Raw genomic sequence first — 25,098 nt, forward strand, 5'->3', positions numbered from 1 at the left:
TGTATATGGTGGGCTGCACACGATCATGTATACGGCGGGCTGCACACGGTCATGTATATGGTGGGCTGCACACGATCATGTATACGGCGGGCTGCATACGGTCATGTATATGGTGGGCTGCGCATGGTCGTGTATTCTTGCAGGGTTGCACACGGTCATGTATATGGTAGGCTGCACACGGTCATGTATACGGTGGGCTGCACACGGTCATGTATATGGTGGGCTGCGCATGGTCGTGTATTCTTGCAGGGTTGCACACGGTCATGTATATGGTAGGCTGCACACGGTCATGTATACGGTGGGCTGCATACGGTCATGTATATGGTGGGCTGCGCATGGTCGTGTATTCTTGCAGGGTTGCACACGGTCATGTATATGGTAGGCTGCACACGGTCATGTATACGGTGGGCTGCACACGGTCATGTATATGGTGGGCTGCACACGATCATGTATACGGTGGGCTGCACACGGTCATGTATATGGTGGGCTGCACACGGTCATGTATATGGTGGGCTGCAGACAGTTGAGTATATGGTGGGCTGCACATGGTCGTGTATATGGTGGGCTGCACACGATCATGTATACGGCGGGCTGCACACGGTCATGTATATGGTGGGCTGCACACGATCATGTATACGGCGGGCTGCACACGGTCATGTATATGGTGGGCTGCGCATGGTCGTGTATATGGTGGGCTGCACACGATCATGTATACGGCGGGCTGCATACGGTCATGTATATGGTGGGCTGCACACGATCATGTATACGGCGGGCTGCATACGGTCATGTATATGGTGGGCTGCGCATGGTCGTGTGTATGGTGGGCTGCACACGATCATGTATACGGTGGGCTGCACACGATCATGTATACGGTGGGCTGCACACGGTCATGTATATGGTGGGCTGCAGACAGTTGAGTATATGGTGGGCTGCACATGGTCGTGTATATGGTGGGCTGCACACGATCATGTATACGGCGGGCTGCACATGGTCATGTATATGGTGGGCTGCACACGATCATGTATACGGCGGGCTGCATACGGTCATGTATGTGGTGGGCTGCACACGATCATGTATACGGCGGGCTGCACACGGTCATGTATATGGTGGGCTGCGCATGGTCGTGTATATGGTGGGCTGCACACGATCATGTATACGGCGGGCTGCACACGGTCATGTATATGGTGGGCTGCACACGATCATGTATACGGCGGGCTGCATACGGTCATGTATATGGTGGGCTGCGCATGGTCGTGTATTCTTGCAGGGTTGCACACGGTCATGTATATGGTGGGCTGCACACGGTCATGTATATGGTAGGCTGCACACGGTCATGTATATGGTGGGCTGCACACGGTCATGTATATGGTGGGCTGCACACGATCATGTATACGGTGGGCTGCACACGGTCATGTATATGGTGGGCTGCACACGATCATGTATACGGTGGGCTGCACACGGTCATGTATATGGTGGGCTGCAGACAGTTGAGTATATGGTGGGCTGCACATGGTCGTGTATATGGTGGGCTGCACACGATCATGTATACGGCGGGCTGCACACGGTCATGTATATGGTGGGCTGCACACGATCATGTATACGGCGGGCTGCACACGGTCATGGATATGGTGGGCTGCGCATGGTCGTGTATTCTTGCAGGGTTGCACACGGTCATGTATATGGTGGGCTGCACACGGTCATGTATATGGTAGGCTGCACACGGTCATGTATATGGTGGGCTGCACACGGTCATGTATACAGGGGGCTGCACACGGTCATGTATATGGTGAGCTGCACACGGTCGTTTATTCTTGCAGGGTTGCCCACGGTCATGTATATGGTGGGCTGCACATGGTCATGTATATGGTGGGCTGCACACAGTCGTGTATGTGATGGGCTGCACACAGTTTTGTATATGGTGGGCTGCACACTGTCGTGTATATGGCAGGCTGCACACAGTCGTGTATACGGTGGCCCGCACACAGTTGTGTATATGGTGGGCTGCACACTGTTGTGTATGTGATGGGCTGCACACAGTTTTGTATATGGTGGGCTGCACACTGTCGTGTATATGGCAGGCTGCACACAGTCGAGTATATGGTGGGCTGCACATGGTCGTGTATATGGCAGGCTGCACACAGTCGTGTATACGGTGGCCCGCACACAGTTGTGTATATGGTGGGCTGCACACTGTCGTGTATACGGTGGGCCGCACACAGTTGTGTATATGGTGGGCTGCACACTGTCGTGTATACGGTGGGCCGCACACAGTTGTGTATATGGTGGGCTGCACACTGTCGTGTATATGGCAGGCTGCACAAGGTGGTGTATACAGCGGGCTGCACACAGTCGTGTATTCTTGCAGGTTGCGGTGCACTTTCCTCTTGCTCGTCTCGCGGACAGAGGCCCCATGTAAGCAGGAGCGATGCGATGAGCGTTGTGTGACAGTGTACATGGCACTGAGCCCCCCGACCCCCCACCTCTGGGACTGTGAAACATGACAGACACGGCTCATTACCGGCTGCTGGATACCGGTGATTACATCAGATGATTCATGGCGAGCCGGATCACTTACAGATGTAGCAGAGCTGAGGTTGTCATTACTGCTACATTGTGAGGGTTTGTCAGCAGTCCCATGTAAGAAGCACATCACTGCCCCCCGATTCTATGAGGGGTCTTGGAATCACACCATCAATGACTCACAAGATTTGTAACATTAAAAATGCGCCAAGAACTGAAAAAAATGTATATAAAAATCTCGATTAGTTTTTTTTTTCGGCCCCCGGGGCTGACGGCGGCTCCGCTCACATTTCCATTCTTTTCCCAGTGAACCGTTCTTAGTTTTTGCTGTTTAGGCTTTTTTCAAAAAAAGAAAATGAGAATTCAGCATTGGAGAAAATAGACCCCAAAGATCCAGACAGCGACATGTTCTCCCGGCTGCGCTTTATCATTTCTGCTGGAAATAAAATACAACCTTCCTATATTATCTTCCTTATTTACGTTAAACAAGTGATCGACAACAATGAAGTTGTTTGGTGCTTGTTTCCCGGCCTCATTACACTGGCTGGCGAACAGTGACGGGCACAGAATGATCACTAACAGATCACTAATAGATCACCATACAGTATCATGTTATCAGCAGCACATGTACAGTTTACACCGGCGATGTGCTGCTGAGAACAAGGATTTCTGTTCCTCCATAAACAATCCAATCACTCGATGAATAGGCAGCAGCTTACTTGTTTAGTATAATACACAACATAGTCCTCCACGTAGTATAATGCACTCCCCATAGTCCTCCATATAGTATAATGCTGCCCCATAGTCCTCCATACAGTATAATGCTGCCCCCATAGTACTACATATAGTATATTGCACTCCCCATAGTCCTCCATACAGTATATTGCTGCCTCCATATAGTATAATGCTGCCCCATAGTCCTCCATACAGTATAATGCTGCCCCATAGTACTACATATAGTATATTGCACTCCCCATAGTCCTCAATACAGTATAATGCACTCCCCATAGTCCTCCATACAGTATAATGCTGCCTCCATATAGTATAATGCACTTCCCATAGTTCTCCATACAGTATAATGCACTCCCCATAGTTCTCCATACAGTATAATGCACTCCCCATAATTCTCCATACAGTATAATGCACTCCCCATAGTCCTCCATACAGTATAATGCACTCCCCATAGTCCTCCACATACTATAATACAGCCCCATATAGTACTCCATACAGTATAATGCTGCCCCCATAGTACTACATATAGTATATTGCACTCCCCATAGTCCTCCATACAGTATAATGCACTCACCATAGTCCTCCATATAGTATAATGCTGCCCCATAGTCCTCCATACAGTATAATGCTGCCTCCATATAGTATAATGCACTCCCCATAGTTCTCCATACAGTATAATGCACTCCCCATAGTTCTCCATACAGTATAATGCACTCCCCATAGTCCTCCACATACTATAATACAGCCCCATATAGTCCTCCATACAGTTTAATGCTGCCCCCATAGTACTACATATAGTATATTGCACTCCCCATAGTCCTCCATACAGTATAATGCACTCCCCATAGTTCTCCATACAGTATAATGCACTCCCCATAGTCCTCCATACAGTATAATGCACTCCCCATAGTCCTCCACATACTATAATACAGCCCCATATAGTCCTCCATACAGTATAATGCTGCCCCCATAGTACTACATATAACATAGTAACATAGTTAGTAAGGCCGAAAAAAGACATTTGTCCATCCAGTTCAGCCTATATTCCATCATAATAAATACCCAGATCTACGTCCTTCTACAGAACCTAATAATTGTATGATGCAATATTGTTCTGCTCCAGGAAGACATCCAGGCCTCTCTTGAACCCCTCGACTGAGTTCGCCATCACCACCTCCTCAGGCAAGCAATTCCAGATTCTCACTGCCCTAACAGTAAAGAATCCTCTTCTATGTTGGTGGAAAAACCTTCTCTCCTCCAGACGCAAAGAATGCCCCCTTGTGCCCGTCACCTTCCTTGGTATAAACAGATCCTCAGCGAGATATTTGTATTGTCCCCTTATATACTTATACATGGTTATTAGATCGCCCCTCAGTCGTCTTTTTTCTAGACTAAATAATCCTAATTTCGCTAATCTATCTGGGTATTGTAGTTCTCCCATCCCCTTTATTAATTTTGTTGCCCTCCTTTGTACTCTCTCTAGTTCCATTATATCCTTCCTGAGCACCGGTGCCCAAAACTGGACACAGTACTCCATGTGCGGTCTAACTAGGGATTTGTACAGAGGCAGTATAATGCTCTCATCATGTGTATCCAGACCTCTTTTAATGCACCCCATGATCCTGTTTGCCTTGGCAGCTGCTGCCTGGCACTGGCTGCTCCAGGTAAGTTTATCATTAACTAGGATCCCCAAGTCCTTCTCCCTGTCAGATTTACCCAGTGGTTTCCCGTTCAGTGTGTAATGGTGATATTGATTCCCTCTTCCCATGTGTATAACCTTACATTTATCATTGTTAAACCTCATCTGCCACCTTTCAGCCCAAGTTTCCAACTTATCCAGATCCATCTGTAGCAGAATACTATCTTCTCTTGTATTAACTGCTTTACATAGTTTTGTATCATCTGCAAATATCGATATTTTACTGTGTAAACCTTCTACCAGATCATTAATGAATATGTTGAAGAGAACAGGTCCCAATACTGACCCCTGCGGTACCCCACTGGTCACAGCGACCCAGTTAGAGACTATACCATTTATAACCACCCTCTGCTTTCTATCACTAAGCCAGTTACTAACCCATTTACACACATGTTCCCCCAGACCAAGCATTCTCATTTTGTGTACCAACCTCTTGTGTGGCACGGTATCAAACGCTTTGGAAAAATCGAGATATACCACGTCCAATGACTCACCGTGGTCCAGCCTATTGCTTACCTCTTCATAAAAACTGATTAGATTGGTTTGACAGGAGCGATTTCTCATAAACCCATGCTGATATGGAGTTAAACAGTTATTCTCATTGAGATAATCCAGAATAACATCCCTCAGAAACCCTTCAAATATTTTACCAACAATAGAGGTTAGACTTACTGGCCTATAATTTCCAGGTTCACTTTTAGAGCCCTTTTTGAATATTGGCACCACATTTGCTATGCGCCAGTCCTGCGGAACAGACCCTGTCGCTATAGAGTCACTAAAAATAAGAAATAATGGTTTATCTATTACATTACTTAGTTCTCTTAGTACTCGTGGGTGTATGCCATCCGGACCCGGAGATTTATCTATTTTAATCTTATTTAGCCGGTTTCGCACCTCTTCTTGGGTTAGATTGGTGACCCTTAATATAGTATATTGCACTCACCATAGTCCTCCATACAGTATAATGCACTCACCATAGTCCTCCATATGGTATAATGCTGCCCCATAGTCCACCATACAGTATAATGCTGCCTCCATATAGTATAATGCACTCCCCATAGTTCTCCATACAGTATAATGCACTCCCCATAGTCCTCCATACAGTATAATGCAGCCCATAGTCCTCCACATACTATAACACAGCCCAATATAGTCCTCCATACAGTATAAAGCTGCCCTCATAGTACTACATATAGTATATTGCACTCCCCATAGTCCTCCATACAGTATAATTCCCTCCCCATAGTCCTCCATATAGTATAATGCACTCCCCATAGTCCTCCATATAGTATAATGCAGCCCTACATAATCCTCCTTACAGTTTTATTCATCACATAGTCCTCCATACAGTATAATGCATTTCATAGTCCTCCATACAGTATAATGCAGCCCCACATAATCCTCCATACAGTTTTATTCATCACATAGTCCTCCATACAGTATAATGTATTTCATAGTCCTCCATACAGGATAATGCATCCAATAGTCATCCATAGAGTATAATCCAGCCCCTATAGTCCTCCCTGTAGTACATATAGCATAATACACACACCATGGTCCTCCAGTATTATGGCCACAACAATGTACTCGCTGATTAGACAAAACCACAATACTCGCCTCTCCCCGTTCCTCCGCTGCTCCGGTCTCCACAGTCAGCACAGCGTGGCATGATGAAGTGATGTCTGTCTGAGATGTCCGATGCCGAGGGAGAATGATGATCGGACAACTTACCTCCTCCATCATTGTTTTCAGCTGTATTAGTATCCTGGATGCTTGTTACAGTTGGATGTGCTATGTCAGGCGGGAAGGGGGGGTGCCCGGAGCCAGCGCTGGCACCAGGCCCTCTGACACACAGGCCGCATAGCGGCCATGTTGTCTGCTGCTTTTAGCATCTCGCCACTTGCTGGGGGCCCCTGGGAGAGTGGGGGTCCTGGGCAAATGCCCAGTTTTCCCACCCCTGGGAGTTGGTGCAACAATGCTGTAGAGCGGAGTGCCATCCGTGGTTATGTTTGTCTTGTTTTCTTGTCCTACTGGCCGACTTATGATTTGGGTGGAGAACCCCTTTTAGGACATTTAAATGGCGTATGAAGACCCACAAGCAATGCTTCATGGGAAAAGTATGCAAATTACCGCAGTTCACTGCCTAATTCAGCCTGTTGCAGAGCATGTGCCCCTATAAATCTGGAGTCACGTATGGGCCTACAGTGAGCTATGGGCGCCATATTATGGGTTTATGGGCATGGACCCCCTACGTGGCTACACTTGTCTGATAAGGTCATGAGTGACCTGGTCAGAACTCTCATCTATCAAGCAAGTAAGAAACCCAGCACTCAACTTTGCGGTGAGAAGAAAAATGGGTAGTTTATTGTATCCCAAACAAAAACGTTTCGGTCACTGATTCAGGACTCATCTCCTCTTGGAATAAGCGCTGTACCTCAGACTCTATTGGCAGCGTAGATAGCCTATAAGTATTCTACCCCGACATTTGTTACTGACGAAGGTCCTGTATGTGACCGAAACGTTTTTGTTTGGGATACAATAAACTACCCATTTTTCTTCTCACCGCAAAGTTGAGTGCTGGGTTTCTTACTTGCTTGATATTACGGTTTGGGAACCTACCCATGCACCACTGTAGGTTGTGCACACGTTCATTCATCACTAGAACTCTCATCTATGGCGGTGCCCTCGAAATCCCACATTCACCTCCCGGAGATGTTTGTGACTTGGTCTTGACCATTGATTGACTTCTTCTGTTAATACGTGACATTTCTGCTGACGGCGAGGTGTTCGGGGACACGGATCTGGTCAGCACAATGTCAGGAGGGCGCCGCTATCTCCCCGGCTGCCGTCTCCTCGCTGCTTTCCGAGCCATGTTTGTAGAAGGAAGTCAGAATCTTCTGGATCTTCCACGACTGATAACGGAGGGTTCGAAATGACAGATATTCTGCGCAAATGTGGGAAATGCTGATGTTATCGGCCATGGAGGCTGGAGCGGATTCTGTGGATGCCAGCACTGCCGGCTCCCGGCTCCGAACAGTACCAATTAGGCTAAGTTCACATTAGCGTTGCGCCGCTGTTGCGTCGGCGACGCAGCGGCGACGCAGCAGCGACGCGCCCCTATGTTTAACATAGGGGACGCGTGCGTCTTTTTGTTTGCGTTTTTCGCCGTGTGCGTCGTTTCCGACGCTGGCGTCGGACGCACGAAAACGCTACAAGTTGCATTTTCTGTGCGTCCGATTTTGGTCAAAGACGACGCACGCGTCGCAAAACGCGCGCGTTTTTGCGCGCGTTTGCGCGCGTTTTTCGATGCGTCGCGCGTTGTGTCGCCGACGCAGGGCGGCGCAACGCTAGTGTGAACGTAGCCTTATCTCATCGCTCTGCTCCTCCTGGCCATGTAATTAGTGTGCAGCGAGGGATAAGCGGCTGCCAGACACTTATCCTCCTTTTAGAGAAGCATCCAACCAGCCTGGACTGTTATCCCCCATGTTTTTGGTCCTGATGAAGAAGTCTAGTACTTCGAAACGTGTCGACTAAATAAAGAAAAACGCTATTACCACGCAAAGGATCATCGTTCTCTGCGGTGCATCGTCCTGTGTCACTGGGACTCGCATTACCGAGTACGATGGCAGCCGGTATGTGCTGAGCGATCTGGTATTGGTCTTGTATAGATCGCTCAGTGCGCATCGTTTTCTGTCGTCTCCCTGGGTCAACAGGAATTGAAAAAAACACCAATCGAGCAATTACACAGCGGTGGTCTTATTATGCTACCTGTTGGTTTGTGTAAAAGGACCCTGAGTTTGCAGAGAGAGCAATGAGTGGTGCAGCTATAGTGGCACAAAGGTAGCAGTCAGGTGCAACTATAGTAGGTGCAGGGGCAACAGTCAGGTGCAACTATAGGAGGGGCAGCAGTCAGGTGCAACTATAGTGGGTGCAGGGGCAGCAGTCAGGTGCAACTATAGTGGGTGCAGGGGCAGCAGTCAGGTGCAACTATAGGGGGTGCAGGGGCAACAGTCAGGTGCAACTATAGGGGGTGCAGAGGTGGCAGTCAGGTGCAACTATACTGGGTGCAGGGGCAACAGTCAGGTGCAACTATAGGAGGGGCAGCAGTCAGGTGCAACTATAGTGGGTGCAGGGGCAACAGTCAGGTGCAACTATAGGGGGTGCAGAGGTGGCAGTCAGGTGCAACTATACTGGGTGCAGGGGCAACAGTCAGGTGCAACTATAGGGGTGCAGAGGCGGCAGTCAGGTGCAACTATAGGGGTGCAGAGGCGGCAGTCAGGTGCAACTATACTGGGTGCAGGGGCAACAGTCAGGTGCAACTATAGGGGGTGCTGGGGCAACAATCAGGTGCAACTATATTGGGTGCAGGGGCAACAGTCAGGTGCAACTAAAGGGGGTGCAGACGCAGCAGTCAGGTGAAACTATACTGGGTGCAGGGGCAACAGTCAGGTGCAACTATAGGGGGTGCTGGGGCAACAATCAGGTGCAACTATAGGGGGTGCTGGGGCAGCAGTCAGGTGCAACTATATTGGGTGCAGGGGCAACAGTCAGGTGCAACTATAGGGGGTGCAGAGGCGGCAGTCAGGTGCAACTATACTGGGTGCAGGGGCAACAGTCAGGTGCAACTATAGGGGTGCTGGGGCAACAGTCAGGTGCAACTATACTGGGTGCAGGGGCAACAGTCAGGTGCAACTATAGGGGTGCTGGGGCAACAGTCAGGTGCAACTATAGGGGGTGCTGGGGCAGCAGTCAGGTGCAACTATAGTAGGTGCAGGGGCAACAGTCAGGTGCAACTATAAGGGGTGCAGAGGCAACAGTCAGGTGCAACTATAGTAGGTGCAGGGGCAACAGTCAGGTGCAACTATAGGGGGTGCAGGGGCAACAATCAGGTGCAACTATAGGGGGTGCTGGGGCAGCAGTCAGGTGCAACTATAGTAGGTGCAGGGGCAACAGTCAGGTGCAACTATAAGGGGTGCAGAGGCAACAGTCAGGTGCAACTATAGTGGGTGCATGGGCAACAGTCAGGTGCAACTATAGTGGGTGCAGGGGCAACAGTCTGGTGCAACTATAGTGGGTGCAGGGGCAACAGTCAGGTGCAACTATAGGGGTTGCAGGGGCAGCAGTCTGGTGCAACTATAGTGGGTGCAGGGGCAACAGTCAGGTGCAACTATAGGGGGTGCAGGGGCAACAGTCAGTTGCAACTATAGTGGGTGCAGTGGCAGCAGTGAGGTGCAACTATAGTGGGTGTAGGAGCAACAGTCAGGTGCAACTATAGTGGGTGCAGGGGCAGCAGTCAGGTGCAACTATCGTGGGTGTAGGAGCAACAGTCAGGTGCAACTATAGGGGGTGCAGGGGCAACAGTCAGGTGCAACTATAGGGGGTGCAGGGGCAGCAGTGAGGTGCAACTATAGTGGGGGCAGGGGCAACAGTCAGGTGCAACTATAGTGGGTGCAGGGGCAGCAGTCAGGTGCAACTATAGTGGGTGCAGGGGCAACAGTCAGGTGCAACTATAGTGGGTGCAGGGGCAACAGTCAGGTGCAACTATAGGGGTGCAGGGGCAACAATCAGGTGCAACTATAGGGGGTGCTGGGGCAGCAGTCAGATGCAACTATAGGGGGTGAAGGGGCAGCACTCAGGTGCAACTATAGGGGATGAAGTCAGTCAGTATAGGGGATGAAGGGGCAGCAGTCAGGTGCAACTATAGTGGGTGCAGGGGCAACAGTCAGGTGCAACTATAGGGGGTGCTGGGGCAGCAGTCAGGTGCAACTATAGGGGGTGAAGGGGCAGCAGTCAGGTGCAACTAGAGGGGATGAAGGGGCAGCAGTCAGGTGCAACTATAGTGGGTGCAGGGGCAACAGTCAGGTGCAACTATAGGGGTGCAGGGGCAACAGTCAGGTGCAACTATAGGGGGTGCAGAGGCAGCAGTCAGGTGCAACTATAGTGGGTGCAGAGGCAGCAGTCAAGTGCAACTATAGGGGGTGCAGAGGCAGCAGTCAGGTGCAACTATAGTGGGTGCAGGGGCAGCAATCAGGTGCAACTATAGGGGGTGCAGAGGCAGCAGTCAGGTGCAACTATAGTGGGTGCTGGGGCAACAGTCAGGTGCAACTATAGTGGGTGCAGGGACAACAGTCACGTGCAACTATAGGGTGTGCAGGGGCAACAGTCAGGTGCAACTATAGTGGGTGCAGGGGCAACAGTCAGGTGCAACTATAGGGGGTTCAGGGGCAGCAGTCTGGTGCAACTATAGTGGGTGCAGGGGCAACAGTCAGGTGCAACTATAGGGGGTGCAGGGGCAGCAGTCTGGTGCAACTATAGTGGGTGCAGGGGCAACAGTCAGATGCAACTATAGGGGGTGCAGGGGCAACAGTCAGTTGCAACTATAGTGGGTGCAGGGGCAGCAGTGATGTGTATTTATAGGTGGTGTAGGGGCAACAGTCAGGTGCAACTATAGTGGGTGCAGGGGCAGCAGTCAGGTGCAACTATCGTGGGTGTAGAAGCAACAGTCAGGTGCAACTATAGTGGGTGCAGGGGCAACATTCAGGTGCAACTATAGGGGGTGCAAGGGCAACAGTCAGGTGCAGCTATAGTGGGTGCAGGGACAACAGTCAGGTGCTACTATAGGGGGTGCAGTGGCAACAGTCAGTTGCAACTGTAGGAGGAGCAGGGGCTGCAGTCAAGTGCAATAATAGGTGGTGCAGGGGCAACAGTCAGTTGCAACAGGAGGAGGAGCAGGGGCAGCAGTCAGGTGCAACTATAGTGAGTGCAGGAGCAACAATCAGGTGCAACTATAGGGGGTGCAGGGGCAACAGTCAGGTGCAACTATAGTGGGTGCAGGGGCAACAGTCAGGTGCAACTATAGGGGGTGCAGGGCAACAGTCAGTTGCAACTGTAGGTGGAGCAGGGGCTGCAGTCAGGTGAAATTATAGATGGTGTAGGGGCAACAGTCAGGTGCAACTATAGGGGGTGCATGTTGTGAATTCTGCTTTTGGGCTCCCTCCGGTGGTTGTAGGTGGTAATGCAGTTGTCCCTGGGCTGCAAGCCTGGACAGGTGTATCTGCTGATTGCAGTTCTGACTGGGGTATTTAGGTTTGCAGGACTCATTAGTCCTTGCCAGTTGTTAATGTTTCTTGGGAAGTGTTGGACCTCTATCTGGCTTCTCCTGCTTAGCTGCCAATTCAGCAAAGATAAGTGTCTGTTTCTTTTTCTATTGCACACAAGCTGTGTGCTTGTTTTTTTATTGTATTCCTGCTCTGTGTGTAGGAGTCTCTGGAGTTGCAGATATACGTTCCACGTCTTTAGCTAGATGGAGGAATTTTTTGTATTCTCTGCTGTGGATATTTTTGGAAGGGTTTTAATACTGACCACACAGAACTCTGTCCTATCCTTTCCTATTTTAGCTAGAGTGGCCTCATGTGCTAAATCCTGTTTTCTGACTGTGTGTGTCTTTCCTCTCCTACTCACAGCCAGTATTTGTGGGGGGCTGCCTATCCTTTGTGGTTCTGCTCTGAGGCAAGGTAGAATTCCTATTTCCATCTTTAGGGGTATTTAGTCCTCTGGCTGTGACGAGGTGTCTAGGGCTTGTTAGGTACACCCCACGGCTAATTCTAGTTGCCGTGTTAAGATCAGGATTTGCGGTCAGTATAGTTACCACCTACTCCAGTGAAAGCTTTCATGCTGCTCCAAGGTCACCGGATCATAACAGTACAACTGGCCCATAATGAGTTAAATGCATCTCAGAAGAAGGGAAGAAACGTGTTGAGCCATTTTTTTTTCTTCAGTCTGCTTTATCTTCTCTTCCCTCTTTATCTCTGGGTGGCTGAGGAGCCTTGTGCTATTGACTTGATTCCAGGCTGTAAGTTTCCTAAGGGTCGACTTTTCAACCTGTCTATGCCTGATCATACCGCCATGCGGAGCTATATTAAGGAGTCTTTGGAGAAAGGGCATATTCGGCCAACTTCTTCACCGTTGGGAGCGGGGTTCTTTTTTGTTGCTAAAAAAGATGGGTCCTTGAGACCCTGTATTGATTATCGCCTCTTGAATAAAATCACGGTCAAGTTTCAATACCCTTTACCTTTGCTTACCGATTTGTTTGCTAGGATTAAGGTAGCTAGTTGGTTTACGAAGATTGACCTTCAGGGGGCATATAATCTTGTTCGTATTAAGCAGGGTGATGAATGGAAAACTGCGTTTAACACGCCCGAAGGCCATTTTGAATACCTTGTGATGCCATTCGGGCTTACTAATGCTCCATCTGTTTTTCAGTCCTTCATGCATGATATTTTCCGGACTTATATTGATAAGTTCTTTATTGTATATTTGGACGATATTTTGATTTTTTCCGATGATTGGGAGTCTCATGTGGAACAGGTCAGGATGGTATTTCAGATCCTTCGTGACAATGCCCTGTTTGTGAAAGGGTCTAAGTGTCTCTTTGGAGTGCAGAAGGTTTCCTTTTTGGGCTTTATTTTTTCTCCCTCGTCTATAGAGATGGATCCGGTTAAGGTTAAGGCCATTCATGATTGGATTCAGCCCAAATCCGTGAAGAGCCTTCAGAAATTTTTGGGTTTTGCAAATTTTTACCGCCGTTTCATTGCTAATTTTTCCAGCATGGTTAAACCCTTTACCGATTTGACGAAGAAAGGCGCTGATGTGGCGAATTGGTCCTCTGCGGCTGTCTCTGCCTTTCAGGAGCTTAAACGTCGATTTACTTCTGCTCCGGTGTTGCGCCAACTGGATGTTTCTCTTCCGTTTCAGGTTGAGGTTGACGCTTCTGAGATTGGGGCAGGGGCCGTTTTGTCTCAGAGGGATCCTGTTGGTTCCTTAATGAAACCGTGTGCCTTCTTTTCCTGTAAGTTTTCGCCTGCTGAACGCAATTATGATGTCGGCAATCGGGAGTTGTTGGCTATGAAGTGGGCGTTTGAGGAGTGGCGACATTGGCTTGAGGGAGCTAAGCACCGTATTGTGGTCTTGACTGATCATAAGAATTTGATTTACCTTGAGTCTGCCAAACGGCTGAATCCTAGACAGGCTCGATGGTCCTTGTTTTTTTCCCGTTTTGATTTTGTGGTCTCGTACCTTCCGGTTTCTAAGAACATTAAGGCTGATGCCCTCTCTAGGAGTTTTTTGCCTGATTCTCCTGAGGTCTTAGAACCGGTCGGTATTCTGAAAGAAGGGGTGGTCCTTTCTGCCATTTCCCCTGATTTACGACGGGTTCTTCAGGAATTTCAGGCTGACAAACCTGACCGCTGTCCTGTGGGGAAACTGTTTGTTCCTGACAGATGGACTAGTAGAGTGATTTCTGAGGTTCACTGTTCCGTGTTGGCTGGTCATCCTGGCTTTTTTGGTACCAGAGAATTGGTTGGTAGGTCCTTTTGGTGGCCTTCTTTGTCGCGTGATGTGCGTTTTTTTGTGCAGTCCTGTGGGACTTGTGCACGGGCCAAGCCTTGTTGTTCCCGTGCTAGTGGGTTGCTTTTGCCATTGCCGATCCCTGAGAGGCCCTCGACGCATATTTCTATGGATTTTATTTCTGATCTTCTGGTTTCCCAGAGGATGTCGGTTATCTGGGTTGTTTGTGATCGGTTCTCTAAGATGGTTCATTTGGTGCCTTTGCCTAAATTGCCTTCCTCTTCGGATTTGGTTCCGTTGTTTTTTCAGCATGTGGTCCGTTTGCATGGTATTCCGGAGAATATTGTGTCCGACAGATGTTCCCAGTTTGTTTCTAGGTTTTGGCGGGCCTTTTGTGCTTGGCTGGGCATTGATTTGCCTTTTTCTTCTGCGTTTCATCCTCAGACAAATGGTCAGACCGAGCAAACTAATCAGACTTTGGAGACTTATTTGAGATGCTTTGTGTCTGCTGATCAGGATGATTGGGTGGCTTTCTTGCCATTGGCTGAGTTTTCCCTTAATAATCGGGCTAGTTCGGCTACTTTGGTTTTGCCTTTCTTTTGTAATTTTGGTTTTCATCCTCGTTTTTCTTCTGGGCAGGTTGAGCCTTCTGACTGTCCTGGTGTGGATTCTGTGGTTGACAGATTGCAGCAGATTTGGGCTCATGTGGTGGACAATTTGGTGTTGTCTCAGGAGGAGGCTCAACGTTTTGCTAACCGTCGTCGGTGTGTTGGTTCCCGGCTTCGGGTTGGGGATCTGGTCTGGTTGTCTTCCCTTCATGTTTCTATGAAGGTTTCTTCTCCTAAGTTTAAGCCTCGGTTTATTGGTCCTTATAGGATATCTGAGATTATTAATCCGGTCTCTTTTCGTTTGGCTCTTCCAGCCTCTTTTGCCATTCATAATGTTTTCCATAGATCTTTATTGCGGAAATATGTGGAGCCCGTTGTTCCCTCTGTTGATCCTCCGGCCCCTGTGTTGGTTGATGGGGAGTTGGAATATGTTGTTGAGAAGATTTTGGATTCCCGTTTTTCGAGGCGGAAGCTTCAGTACCTTGTCAAATGGAAGGGTTATGGCCAGGAGGATAATTCTTGGATTTTTGCCTCTGATGTCCATGCCGCTGATTTGGTTCGTGCCTTTCATCTGGCTCATCCTGATCGGCCTGGGGGCTCTGGTGAGGGTTCGGTGACCCCTCCTCAAGGGGGGGTACTGTTGTGAATTCTGCTTTTGGGCTCCCTTCGGTGGTTGTAGGTGGTAATGCAGTTGTCCCTGGGCTGCAGGCCTGGACAGGTGTATCTGCTGATTGCAGTTCTGACTTGGGTATTTAGGTTTGCAGGACTCATTAGTCCTTGCCATTTGTCAATGTTTCTTGGGAAGTGTTGGACCTCTGTCTGGCTTCTCCTGCTTAGCTGCCAGTTCAGCAAAGATAAGTGTCTGTTTCTTTTTCTATTGCACACAAGCTGTGTGCTTGTTTTTTGATTGTATTCCTTCTCTGTGTGTAGGAGTCTCTGGAGTTGCAGATATACGTTTCAAGTCTTTAGCTAGATGGAGGATTTTTTTGTATATGTTGGCCCTATATAAATAAAGATTATTATTATTATTATTATTATTATTGTATTATCTGCTGTGGATATTTTTGGAAGGGTTTTAATGCTGACCGCACAGAACTCTGTCCTATCCTTTCCTATTTTAGCTAGAGTGGCCTCTTGTGCTAAATCCTGTTTTTCTGCCTGTGTGTGTCTTTCCTCTCCTACTCACAGCCAATATTTGTGGAGGGCTGCCTATCCTTTGGGGTTCTGCTCTGAGGCAAGGTAGTATTCCTATTTCCATTTATAGGGGTATTTAGTCCTCTGGCTGTGACGAGTTGTCTAGGGCTTGTTAGGTACACCCCACGGCTACTTCTAGTTGCCGTGTTAAGATCAGGATTTGCGGTCAGTATAGTTACCACCTACTCCAGTGAAAGTTTTCATGCTGCTCCAAGGTCACCGGATCATAACAGGTGCAGGGGCAGCAGTCAGGTGCAACTATAGTGGGTGCAGGGGCAACAGTCAAGTGCAGCTGTAGGGGGTGCAGGGGCAACAGTCAGATGCAACTATAGGCGGTGCAGGGACAACAGTCACGTGCAACTATAGGGGGTGCAGGGGCAGCAGTGAGGTGCAACTATAGTGGGTGCAGGGGCAACAGTCAGGTGCAACTATAGGGGGTGCAGGGGCAGCAGTCAGGTGCAACTATAGGGGGTGCAGGGGCAGCAGTGAGGTGCAACTATAGGGGGTACAGGGCCAACAGTCAGGTGCAACTATAGTGGGTGCAGGGGCAGCAGTCAGGTGCAACTATAGGGGGTGCAGGGGCAGCAGTCAAGTGCAACTATAGAAGCTGCAGGAACAGCCGTCAGGTGCAATTATAGGTGGTGCAGAGGTAGCAGTTAGGGGTTCAGGTACAGGAATGCATGGGTGAAAGTCAAGGGTGCAGCTATAGGGAGTGCAAGAGGTATCAGCCAGGGAAGCAGGTATAGGGGGTGCAAAGGTAACAGTCAGGGGTGCAGCTATTTGGGGTGCAGAGGTAACAGTAAGGGGAACAAGTATAGAGGATGCAGAGGTAACAGTAAGGGGTGCAAGTATAGGGGGTGCAGAGGCAGCAGTCGGGAGATGGTATAGGTGATGCAGAGGCAGCAGTCTGGGGTGCAAGTATAGGGGTGCAGAGGTAACAGTGAGGGATGTAGTTATAGGGGGCGCAGAGGTAGCAGTCAAGGATGTAGTTATAGGGGTGCAGAGGTAGTAGTGAGGGATGTAGTTATAGGGGTGGAGAATTAGCATCTGATGGGTTGTATCTATGTATTGGGTCGCAGTCAGGGGTGCAGGTATAGAGGTGCAGAGGTGGCAGTCAGGAGAGCATCTATAGGGGGTTCATAGGTAACAGTAAGGGGTGCAGCTATAGGGGGTGCAGGGGTGGCAATCGGGGGTGCAGGTATAGGGGGTGCAGAGGTGGCAGTCGGGGGTGCAGGTATAGAGGTGCAGAGGTGGCAGTCATACCCAGTCATGCCCATATCCTGGCATCTGGAGAACTTCTCTGCTACATATCTAGTGACTGTAGGTCGTCTTCATTTTTTAATGAACTGAATGACACAACACAATAAATATATATATTTTTTTTTTTCGGCGTGCTCCTGGTGTTATTTGAGGCACTGATTGCACTGGATAGACCGGATCAGCTCTAGTGTCTTGGATATGGGTGAGTTTCTAACATTTTGGTGTTGGACGCCCTCCCGGCTCTTATTTTATGTCCCATTGTATCAGATTGTTCTAGATCGGCCGCATTTCATCACATCAGTCAATGATCGCGAGTCACGTCCTCCATTACAGAGGCCCAGGCCGCCCCTCATTTTCCATTCACTTAGGAAACATGTTTTCCTCAGAGCTTTTCCTTTTTCCCGAGAGGAAATAACTGCAGGAAATGTGTGTCCGTGATGGAGCGGACATGGACCCTGGCCTGACCCCCGTAAACTTATCATGGCCTATTCTGAGCCATAAGCACCAGGACGTTCCTTCACCGGTCAGGCTGCATTGCTGACACCATTATATTTCGGGGATGTAGCAGATTCGGGCTTGTCAGATGCAGCAGAGCTGAGTTGGTCATTTTTCACAACTCGTGGCGATGATGTTTGTGCATTACCAGGTTTCAAATCTGTCTGTTTTAGGTTCCAAATTCTGGGCTGTTTAATTTCTTAAAATATCCCATAGGGGATCTGACGTCAGGTTGTCTGATACAAAGCTCCAAATCCTCTGCGTATTTATGCACCGAATGACATGAGAGAATTCTGTCGCCTGCAGCCACCACTAGAGGGAGCTCCCAATGGTATTATTGAGCTCAGTGTATGAACCGTATGCAGTGAGCTCCTGAGCTCTCCCTAGTGCTGACTGCAGAGAACTAGTGCATGATATTTGGTCTCCGCAGAGGATTTGGAGCTCTGTACCAGGAAAATCACTGATATGTAAACTTCTGACCCAAAGGTGACATCAATCTCTCGTTAAAAAAGGACATGCGTAAAAAAAACAAACTTCTGATATGGCATTACTTACCGTAGATGTTAATGTTGTTTAATGAGTTGCGAGAGAAAGAACAATGAGGACTATGTTCACACTCAGGGTTTTTTTTTAGCAAATTTTGGAACAGAAACTGAAATTCTCCAAATCCAACTCAAAACCTTGAAGTTCCTGCTCAATTTCCAATCTGAAAACTCAGCCAGAAGACTCCGTGTGGACATAGCCTAAGGTGCAGAAACTTGGAGTATTAAAAAATGGGAATACTCATTTGTCTTCTTCCTGATGGCTAAAAATGGTCTTATTGGATATTGGCAATGCATTTCAAAAGCGACCCTGTCACGAGGGTGTCGCGTCCCCCTGGAAAACCTGCAGTTAGACTGTCAGGTCAGGTAATGAATCGCACTCTTCTTTAGCGATGGTGTGATTTGTGTCCCATATTAAATGGATTCAGTTTCTTCTGGTGCTGAAGAGGTGACGACCCTTTCTATGTTGGTCAGAAACATGCAGCTCCATTTCAGCTGCTTCTGACCTGGTCATTACCTCTTCCTATATAAACTGGTCAGACCTTCTTGTCTCTGCCGGTGAAAGATTCATCTTCCTGTGCTGTGTGCTGAAGCTAAGTGGTTGGAGTAGAGTTGTTGTAGAAGAGTTCTTTGGTTTGCTGTAATACGTATGTGTTTATCTCTTGGTCCCTCATCCCATTAAGTTTATTCCTCCTTGTCCCTATCCTCCTCTCTATTGTTAGTTAGTGCTTTTGTTTTATAGAGATTTTTTGTTATCCCTGTTTTGTCTTTGTGTCTTATTTACCTAACATTTCTGTCCCAGGCCTCATGGGATAGGGAGGGGACAGATCAGGGTTTAATAGAAGCATAATAAGGTCAGAGACTCAGGCCTCTCAACCTTCAAGAGTACCCCCAGGAAAAGGATAGTTAGGGTCCCAGCCACGGCTCCGGCGCAGGCGTACTTTGCTCTGCCCTGTTGAGGGCAGACAAAGTACTGCAGTGCGCAGGCGACCGGGCCTCTGACCTTTCCGGCGCCTGCGCACTGCAGTACTATCCTCTGCCCTCAACAGGGCAGAGCAAAGTACGCCTGCGCCGGAGCCGTGGCTGAAGATCAGAAGAGGACGTCATGAAATGAAGATGGGAGGCGCCGCAGCGGACCGGAGACGCCCGTTTGACCTGACCAGCAGCGGGACCGCCCCTGGGTGACTATAATCTAATGTCTTTTTCACCTCTTTCAGGTAACATCGGGGGCTTATCTACAGCATTACAGAATGCTGTAGATAAGCCCTTGATTCCGGTGGGCTTACCTCACCCGCGATTTTCAGGGTGACAGGTTCCCTTTAAACTCTGAGAATAACAAAAATGGCCACTAGAGGGAGCTCACTGCTATTATGTATATATTGAACAACACAGTCTATAGAAAGCTCTTGAGCTCCCTCTAGTGGTGACCCCGGCTGAAGGACTTTTTACCATTTTACAAGTCTAGGGCTGCCCACAAATGACTATGAATAGATGACCCTCAATATTTTTGCAGATACTGCCCAATGCCAGTAAGCGGCAGCATTTGCGGGGTCATATCAGACCCATGTTGTCTCTATAATGTACCACTAAATATAGGGGAACAGAAAAAATTTGCAGTATTAAAATATTGTAATGTTAAAGTGGCTCCAAAAAGTCTCAGTGACTTCTATGATCTTTTGTAGGAGCACAATAAATAAAAATAATAAATAAAAATAAAAAAATATAAAGAAAAAAAAAGTATAAAAATGCCTCCAATATCCCAAACCATCACTTCAACACTTCCCCCTGATCATCAGAAACTATACACATCCCTTATATAAAAGAATAGTAAAAAAGAAAGGAACACAATTCAGAAGTATATGACTCTCTAATAGAATAAAATTGAAAAAAAAGTGAAAATCAGACATTTATTTCCTCTTTATTTTTTTATTTTGTCTGATAGCAACAAACAAAATGAAAATAAAATCCCCCAAATTATTTAATTAACCCAATGAGAATAAACCTGATAACTTTTCAAGCTTTACAATATATGCATGTGCGGGATGCGGAGCTACGTAACAAAAAAATGGAGCCCGGACGGCTGTAAGGAGGCAGTAAGAAATTAACCGGCTCCAGATATCGAACCTAAAAGTAGCATGAAATGTGAAAATTCACTTTAAATCGATTGGGATTTGGGATTTTGGCAGTAACCAGACTGTAGATATTACTCGCGTGTCCCTAGCAACCAGGCTGTAGATATTACTCGCGTGTCCCTAGCAACCAGGCTGTAGATATTACTCACGTGTCCCTAGCAACCAGGCTGTAGATATTACTCGCGTGTCCCTAGCAACCAGACTGTAGATATTACTCGCGTGTCCCTAGCAACCAGGCTGTAGATATTACTCGCGTGTCCCTAGTAACCAGGCTGTAGATATTGCTTGTGTGTCCCTAGCAACCATGCTGTAGATGTTACTCTTGTGTCCCTAGCATCCAGGCTGTAGATATTACTCTTGTGTCCCTAGCAACCAGGCTGTAGGTATTACTCTTGTGTCCCTAGCAACCAGGCTGTAGATGTTAGTCACGTGTCCATAGCAACCAGGCTGTAGGTATTAATCTTGTGTCCCTAGCAACTAGGCTGTAGATATTACTCACGTGTCCCTAGGAACCAGGCTGTAGATATTACTGGCGTGTCCATAGCAACCAGGCTGTAGATATTACTCTTGTGTCCCTAGCAACCAAACTGTAGGTATTACTTTTGTGTCCCTAGCAACTAGGCTGTAGCTATTACTCTTGTGTCCCTAGCAACCAGGCTGTAGATATTAGTCACGTGTCCCTAGCAACCAGGCTGTAGATATTGTTTGTGTGTCCCTAGCAACCAAGCTGTAGATATTACTTTTGTGTCCCTAGCAACCAAGCTGTAGATATTACTCTTGTGTCCCTAACAACCAGGCTGTAGATATTACTCTTGTGTTCCTAACAAACAGGCTGTAGATATTACTCTTGTGTTCCTAGCAACCAGGCTGTAGATATTACTCTTGTGTCCCTAGCAACCAGGCTGTAGATATTACTCTTGTGTCCCTAACAACCAGGCTGTAGATATTACTCTTGTGTCCCTAGCAACCATACTGTAGATATTACTCTTGTGTCCCTAGCAACCAGGCTGTAGATATTACTCTTGTGTCCCTAGCGATATTAGTCGACCTTTGGCTTGTTGGCTTGATTTCAAGTCATGTTGACCTGATGGATGAACGCTCTGTAGGAAGATCGGTCTTCTGCAAGCCTAGATAGGTCCACCAGGGTTATCTCTGCCGTTATCTTGATATTGTCAGGCAGTCGGGTTGCTGGTCTTCCTCTTCGCCTTGTTCTTTCTATTCTTCCGATCATGAAGTCCTTCTCCAGTGATTGCTCTCTTTGTATGATGTGCCATACGTTTTGGAAAAGTGTCTGACCCTTGAGACTACGAATGATCACCAGAATCACCCACTTTTAGTACTGAGTAAGAATGGAGTGGATGTGCGCATGTTCGACCACCTCCGCACATGCTCGACCACCGCCGCTCTGTTCATTCTCTATGGGATTGCCGAAGATAGAGTACAAAATGGGGGAGAAAAATACTGTCCCTTTTTGTAGGACCTCACTGAATTGGAAATTTTCACCTATGCTGTGGACAATCCCATTAAGTACTGAGTGGAGAGATTTCCCGGACCCTCAGAGTCATCAACGTCTTCACTTTCTGCTCTTCTTGAAGGTTGATTGTAGTTATCCATTCTGTTTGCCAGGAACTTGCGCGTTTCACAGATGGGGCCTGTTTTGCATTGCCGGGCGGCGGGGGGGGCACAGCACGTTTCTTCGGAGATGTTACGTAAGGCTGACAGCTGCTCTGAAGGCTTCGTTGCAGGAGTTCATCTTCCTGGAATTCGGTTTGGACCGAGCACTGTTTACAGCCCCGATGCCGTGAGCTAGCATCTTGGAAAGCTTTGCGCTAGGAAATTTCCGGCTCATTTCCCGACAGAATAAAAAAATAGAAATATCTGTCATCTACTCAGTTTGCAGAAACATCAAAACAAAAAAACAGCCATGTTTTGGCAACTGTTTTCCCAAATTCCGCAACGTTTGGAAAATTTCAATATTTGATAGCTGGTCGTCGGAGTTCCAGGTCCCACGTTAATTTGCTCAAATCAAGGCGTCGAATGTTTAGTAGTTTCCATGTTCTCTTTACACATTTGTCTTGCCCGGTCTACTTGTCTACTTTACTTGTACGTCACGCGTCCATTCTCGTCCCATCTGTGTTATACAGGCAACATCTTCGGCTAACAGCGGCGACCCCTTCAGTTGCCACTGTCAATCACTGATGTCGGCACTTAAGCGTTGCGCTTCCCCTTGCGCATCAATTTTGGTTCCCATCGCACCCCTCACCCCGCCAAGTGATTTAAGGGTGCCGATAGGTTGCCATCTTTCTGCTCTTAAGAAGCTCAACTTCTGACTGGGCATCCAAGGAGATTGTTAAATTCTCTATGGCTATGTGCACACGTTGCGGATTTTGTTGCGGATCCGAAGCAGTTTCCCTTGAGTCTACAGTAAAATGTGAACCTATGGGAAACCGAAAACACTGTGCCCATGCTGCGGAAAAAACGCGCGGAAACGCAGCGGTTTACATTACGCAGCATGTCAATTCTTTGTGCGGATTCCGCAGCGGTTTTACACCTGCTCCACAATAGGAATCCGCAGGTGTAAAACCGCAGAGAAATCCGCACAAAAACCGCGGTAAATCCGCAATAAATCCGCAGGAAAAATGTGGTGCTTTTGCCCTGCGGATTTATCAAATCCGCTGCGGAAAAATCTGCAGAGGACCATTCTACATGTGCACATAGCCTATATACTGCTATACAGCGAGTATACATGGTTCCTAAGTGGATTAAGGGGATGTTAAAAAAAGGAAAAACTTAGATTTTTTTTATGAGAATCTCTTGCTTTCTCAAAAAAATAAGTTAAATACATCATAAAAATCCCTAAGCTTCCTTGATTCTTTTTTCCTTTTTCCGTTTTAGGCATCATTGCTCCATTGCAAAGATATTTCAATTTTTTTCTTCTGGAGCACAGTATGTGAAATCTCTGCTTGCAGACCAACTGTGTGTTTCTTCAGATTCTTCTCTAGGTACATGTGCTTTAATCCCTCACTCCAAGAGGAAAAAAATGAAAAATTCCCAGTTCTTGAATTTGATAAGGTTTGTGTTCATCCATAGTTTATAAGTTATTTTATTATAAACCAAGAAATATCACCCCGTCCTTTGGGATCAGGATTCCCCGCATCACACTAATAAAATCCAGATAACTTTCAAACAAGAAACATAAATCTAGTCGTTCCCTAAATGCTTAGTCTATATCAGCCTGTGATTACATTTAATACTGGCGCCCCAGTTTTATTACATCATGTAATTCACCATAGCACAGCGTTTAATTATAATGGCGGTCATAAATCTAAAATAAGCAGGGGTTATATTAAGATATCACAGTGATGTGCCGCTTTTCTGCCTGCAAAGAAAAGCAAATCTTATCCCAAAATGTTCACTAAAAAAAAAAATCTCCTATTTTTGTTGTTGTTGTATACAGCTCCTATACAGACTTGTGTCTCCATGGTAACAGACTACAAACAAACCCTGCGTAGTCTGACCCTGCAGTCAGGTGTGACTCCACTCTCTTTGCTTCTTCTTCTACCACCTACTGTAAAAAGGAGGAAATGGAAATTCCGGACTAGATTTTGTCCTTTTTTTTTTGTCTTTCAGGTGTAATTATGACTTTGCTTTGAGAGGCGATTTTGGAGCGTTTCCTCTTTAATTGGTCCCTTGTGTTTTTAATGATCCGGACGTTGTGAGGTAGGCCTCCAAACATGTCGACCGATGTAGAATCCTGCACCAGCACTTCCACTGATGTAACTCCAGCTCCAGCCGGCAAACCAGTGACAAAGAGGGAAAAGAAAAAAGGTAAAACTTTGTACTGGTACAAGCTGTATGAAACTATACATCTGATATTTGGATCTTTGGACGAGGTCCTCCGACTACAAATGAGATAAAATATCCTTCTCCAGATTACAGGTATGCACTATGCTGCATACATAAATCACATCTGTAACCAGGTTTCACAATACAAACTGCATATATTATTATAGATTTCTTAGACCTGATGAAATTGCTGTACTTACTGTGAAAATGCACATGAGAATGACTGTATAATCCTTATTGAAAGTTTTACCTTGATATCTGACTAGCTAGCCTGACTGACAACTCCTCAGTGTCCTTCCTGTCAGGTGTTCCTGGTACTGAATCTATGCCAATCTAGTTTAATTTACAGCCCCTCAGTGTCCTTCCTCCCTGCTTCTGAGTCTCAGCCACATAGCCTTAGTGAGAGTTCCTCAGTGTCCTTCCTCCCTGCTTCTGAGTCTCAGCCACATAGCCTTAGTGACAGTTTCTCAGTGTCCCTCCTCCCTGCTTCTGAGTCTCAGCCACATTGCCTTAGTGACAGTTCCTCAGTGTCCTTCCTCCCTGCTTCTGAGTCTCAGCCACATAGCCTTAGTGAGAGTTCCTCAGTGTCCTTCCTCCCTGCTTCTGAGTCTCAGCCACATAGCCTTAGTGACAGTTCCTCAGTGTCCTTTCTCCCTGCTTCTGAGTCTCAGCCACATAGCCTTAGTGACAGTTCCTCAGTGTACCTCCTCCCTGCTTCTGAGTCT

At 47.4% G+C, this 25,098-nt stretch overlaps 1 protein-coding gene across 2 annotated transcripts in view; it reads left to right on the forward strand.

Annotated features, from left to right (window-relative positions):
• The window catches only part of DAB2 (DAB adaptor protein 2), a 123,004-nt gene that overhangs the window by 17,394 nt on the left and 80,512 nt on the right, over nt 1-25,098 (forward strand). For both annotated transcript variants that reach the window (XM_069745916.1, XM_069745917.1), the window contains exon 2: nt 24,158-24,355. In XM_069745916.1, coding sequence (XP_069602017.1) covers nt 24,262-24,355 — 94 coding nt within the window. In that variant the 5' untranslated portion in view covers nt 24,158-24,261. The remainder of the gene's footprint in view (nt 1-24,157; nt 24,356-25,098) is intronic.

This window comes from Ranitomeya imitator, chromosome 1 (assembly GCF_032444005.1).
Source record: "Ranitomeya imitator isolate aRanImi1 chromosome 1, aRanImi1.pri, whole genome shotgun sequence".
Classification (NCBI taxonomy): Eukaryota; Metazoa; Chordata; class Amphibia; order Anura; family Dendrobatidae; genus Ranitomeya; species Ranitomeya imitator.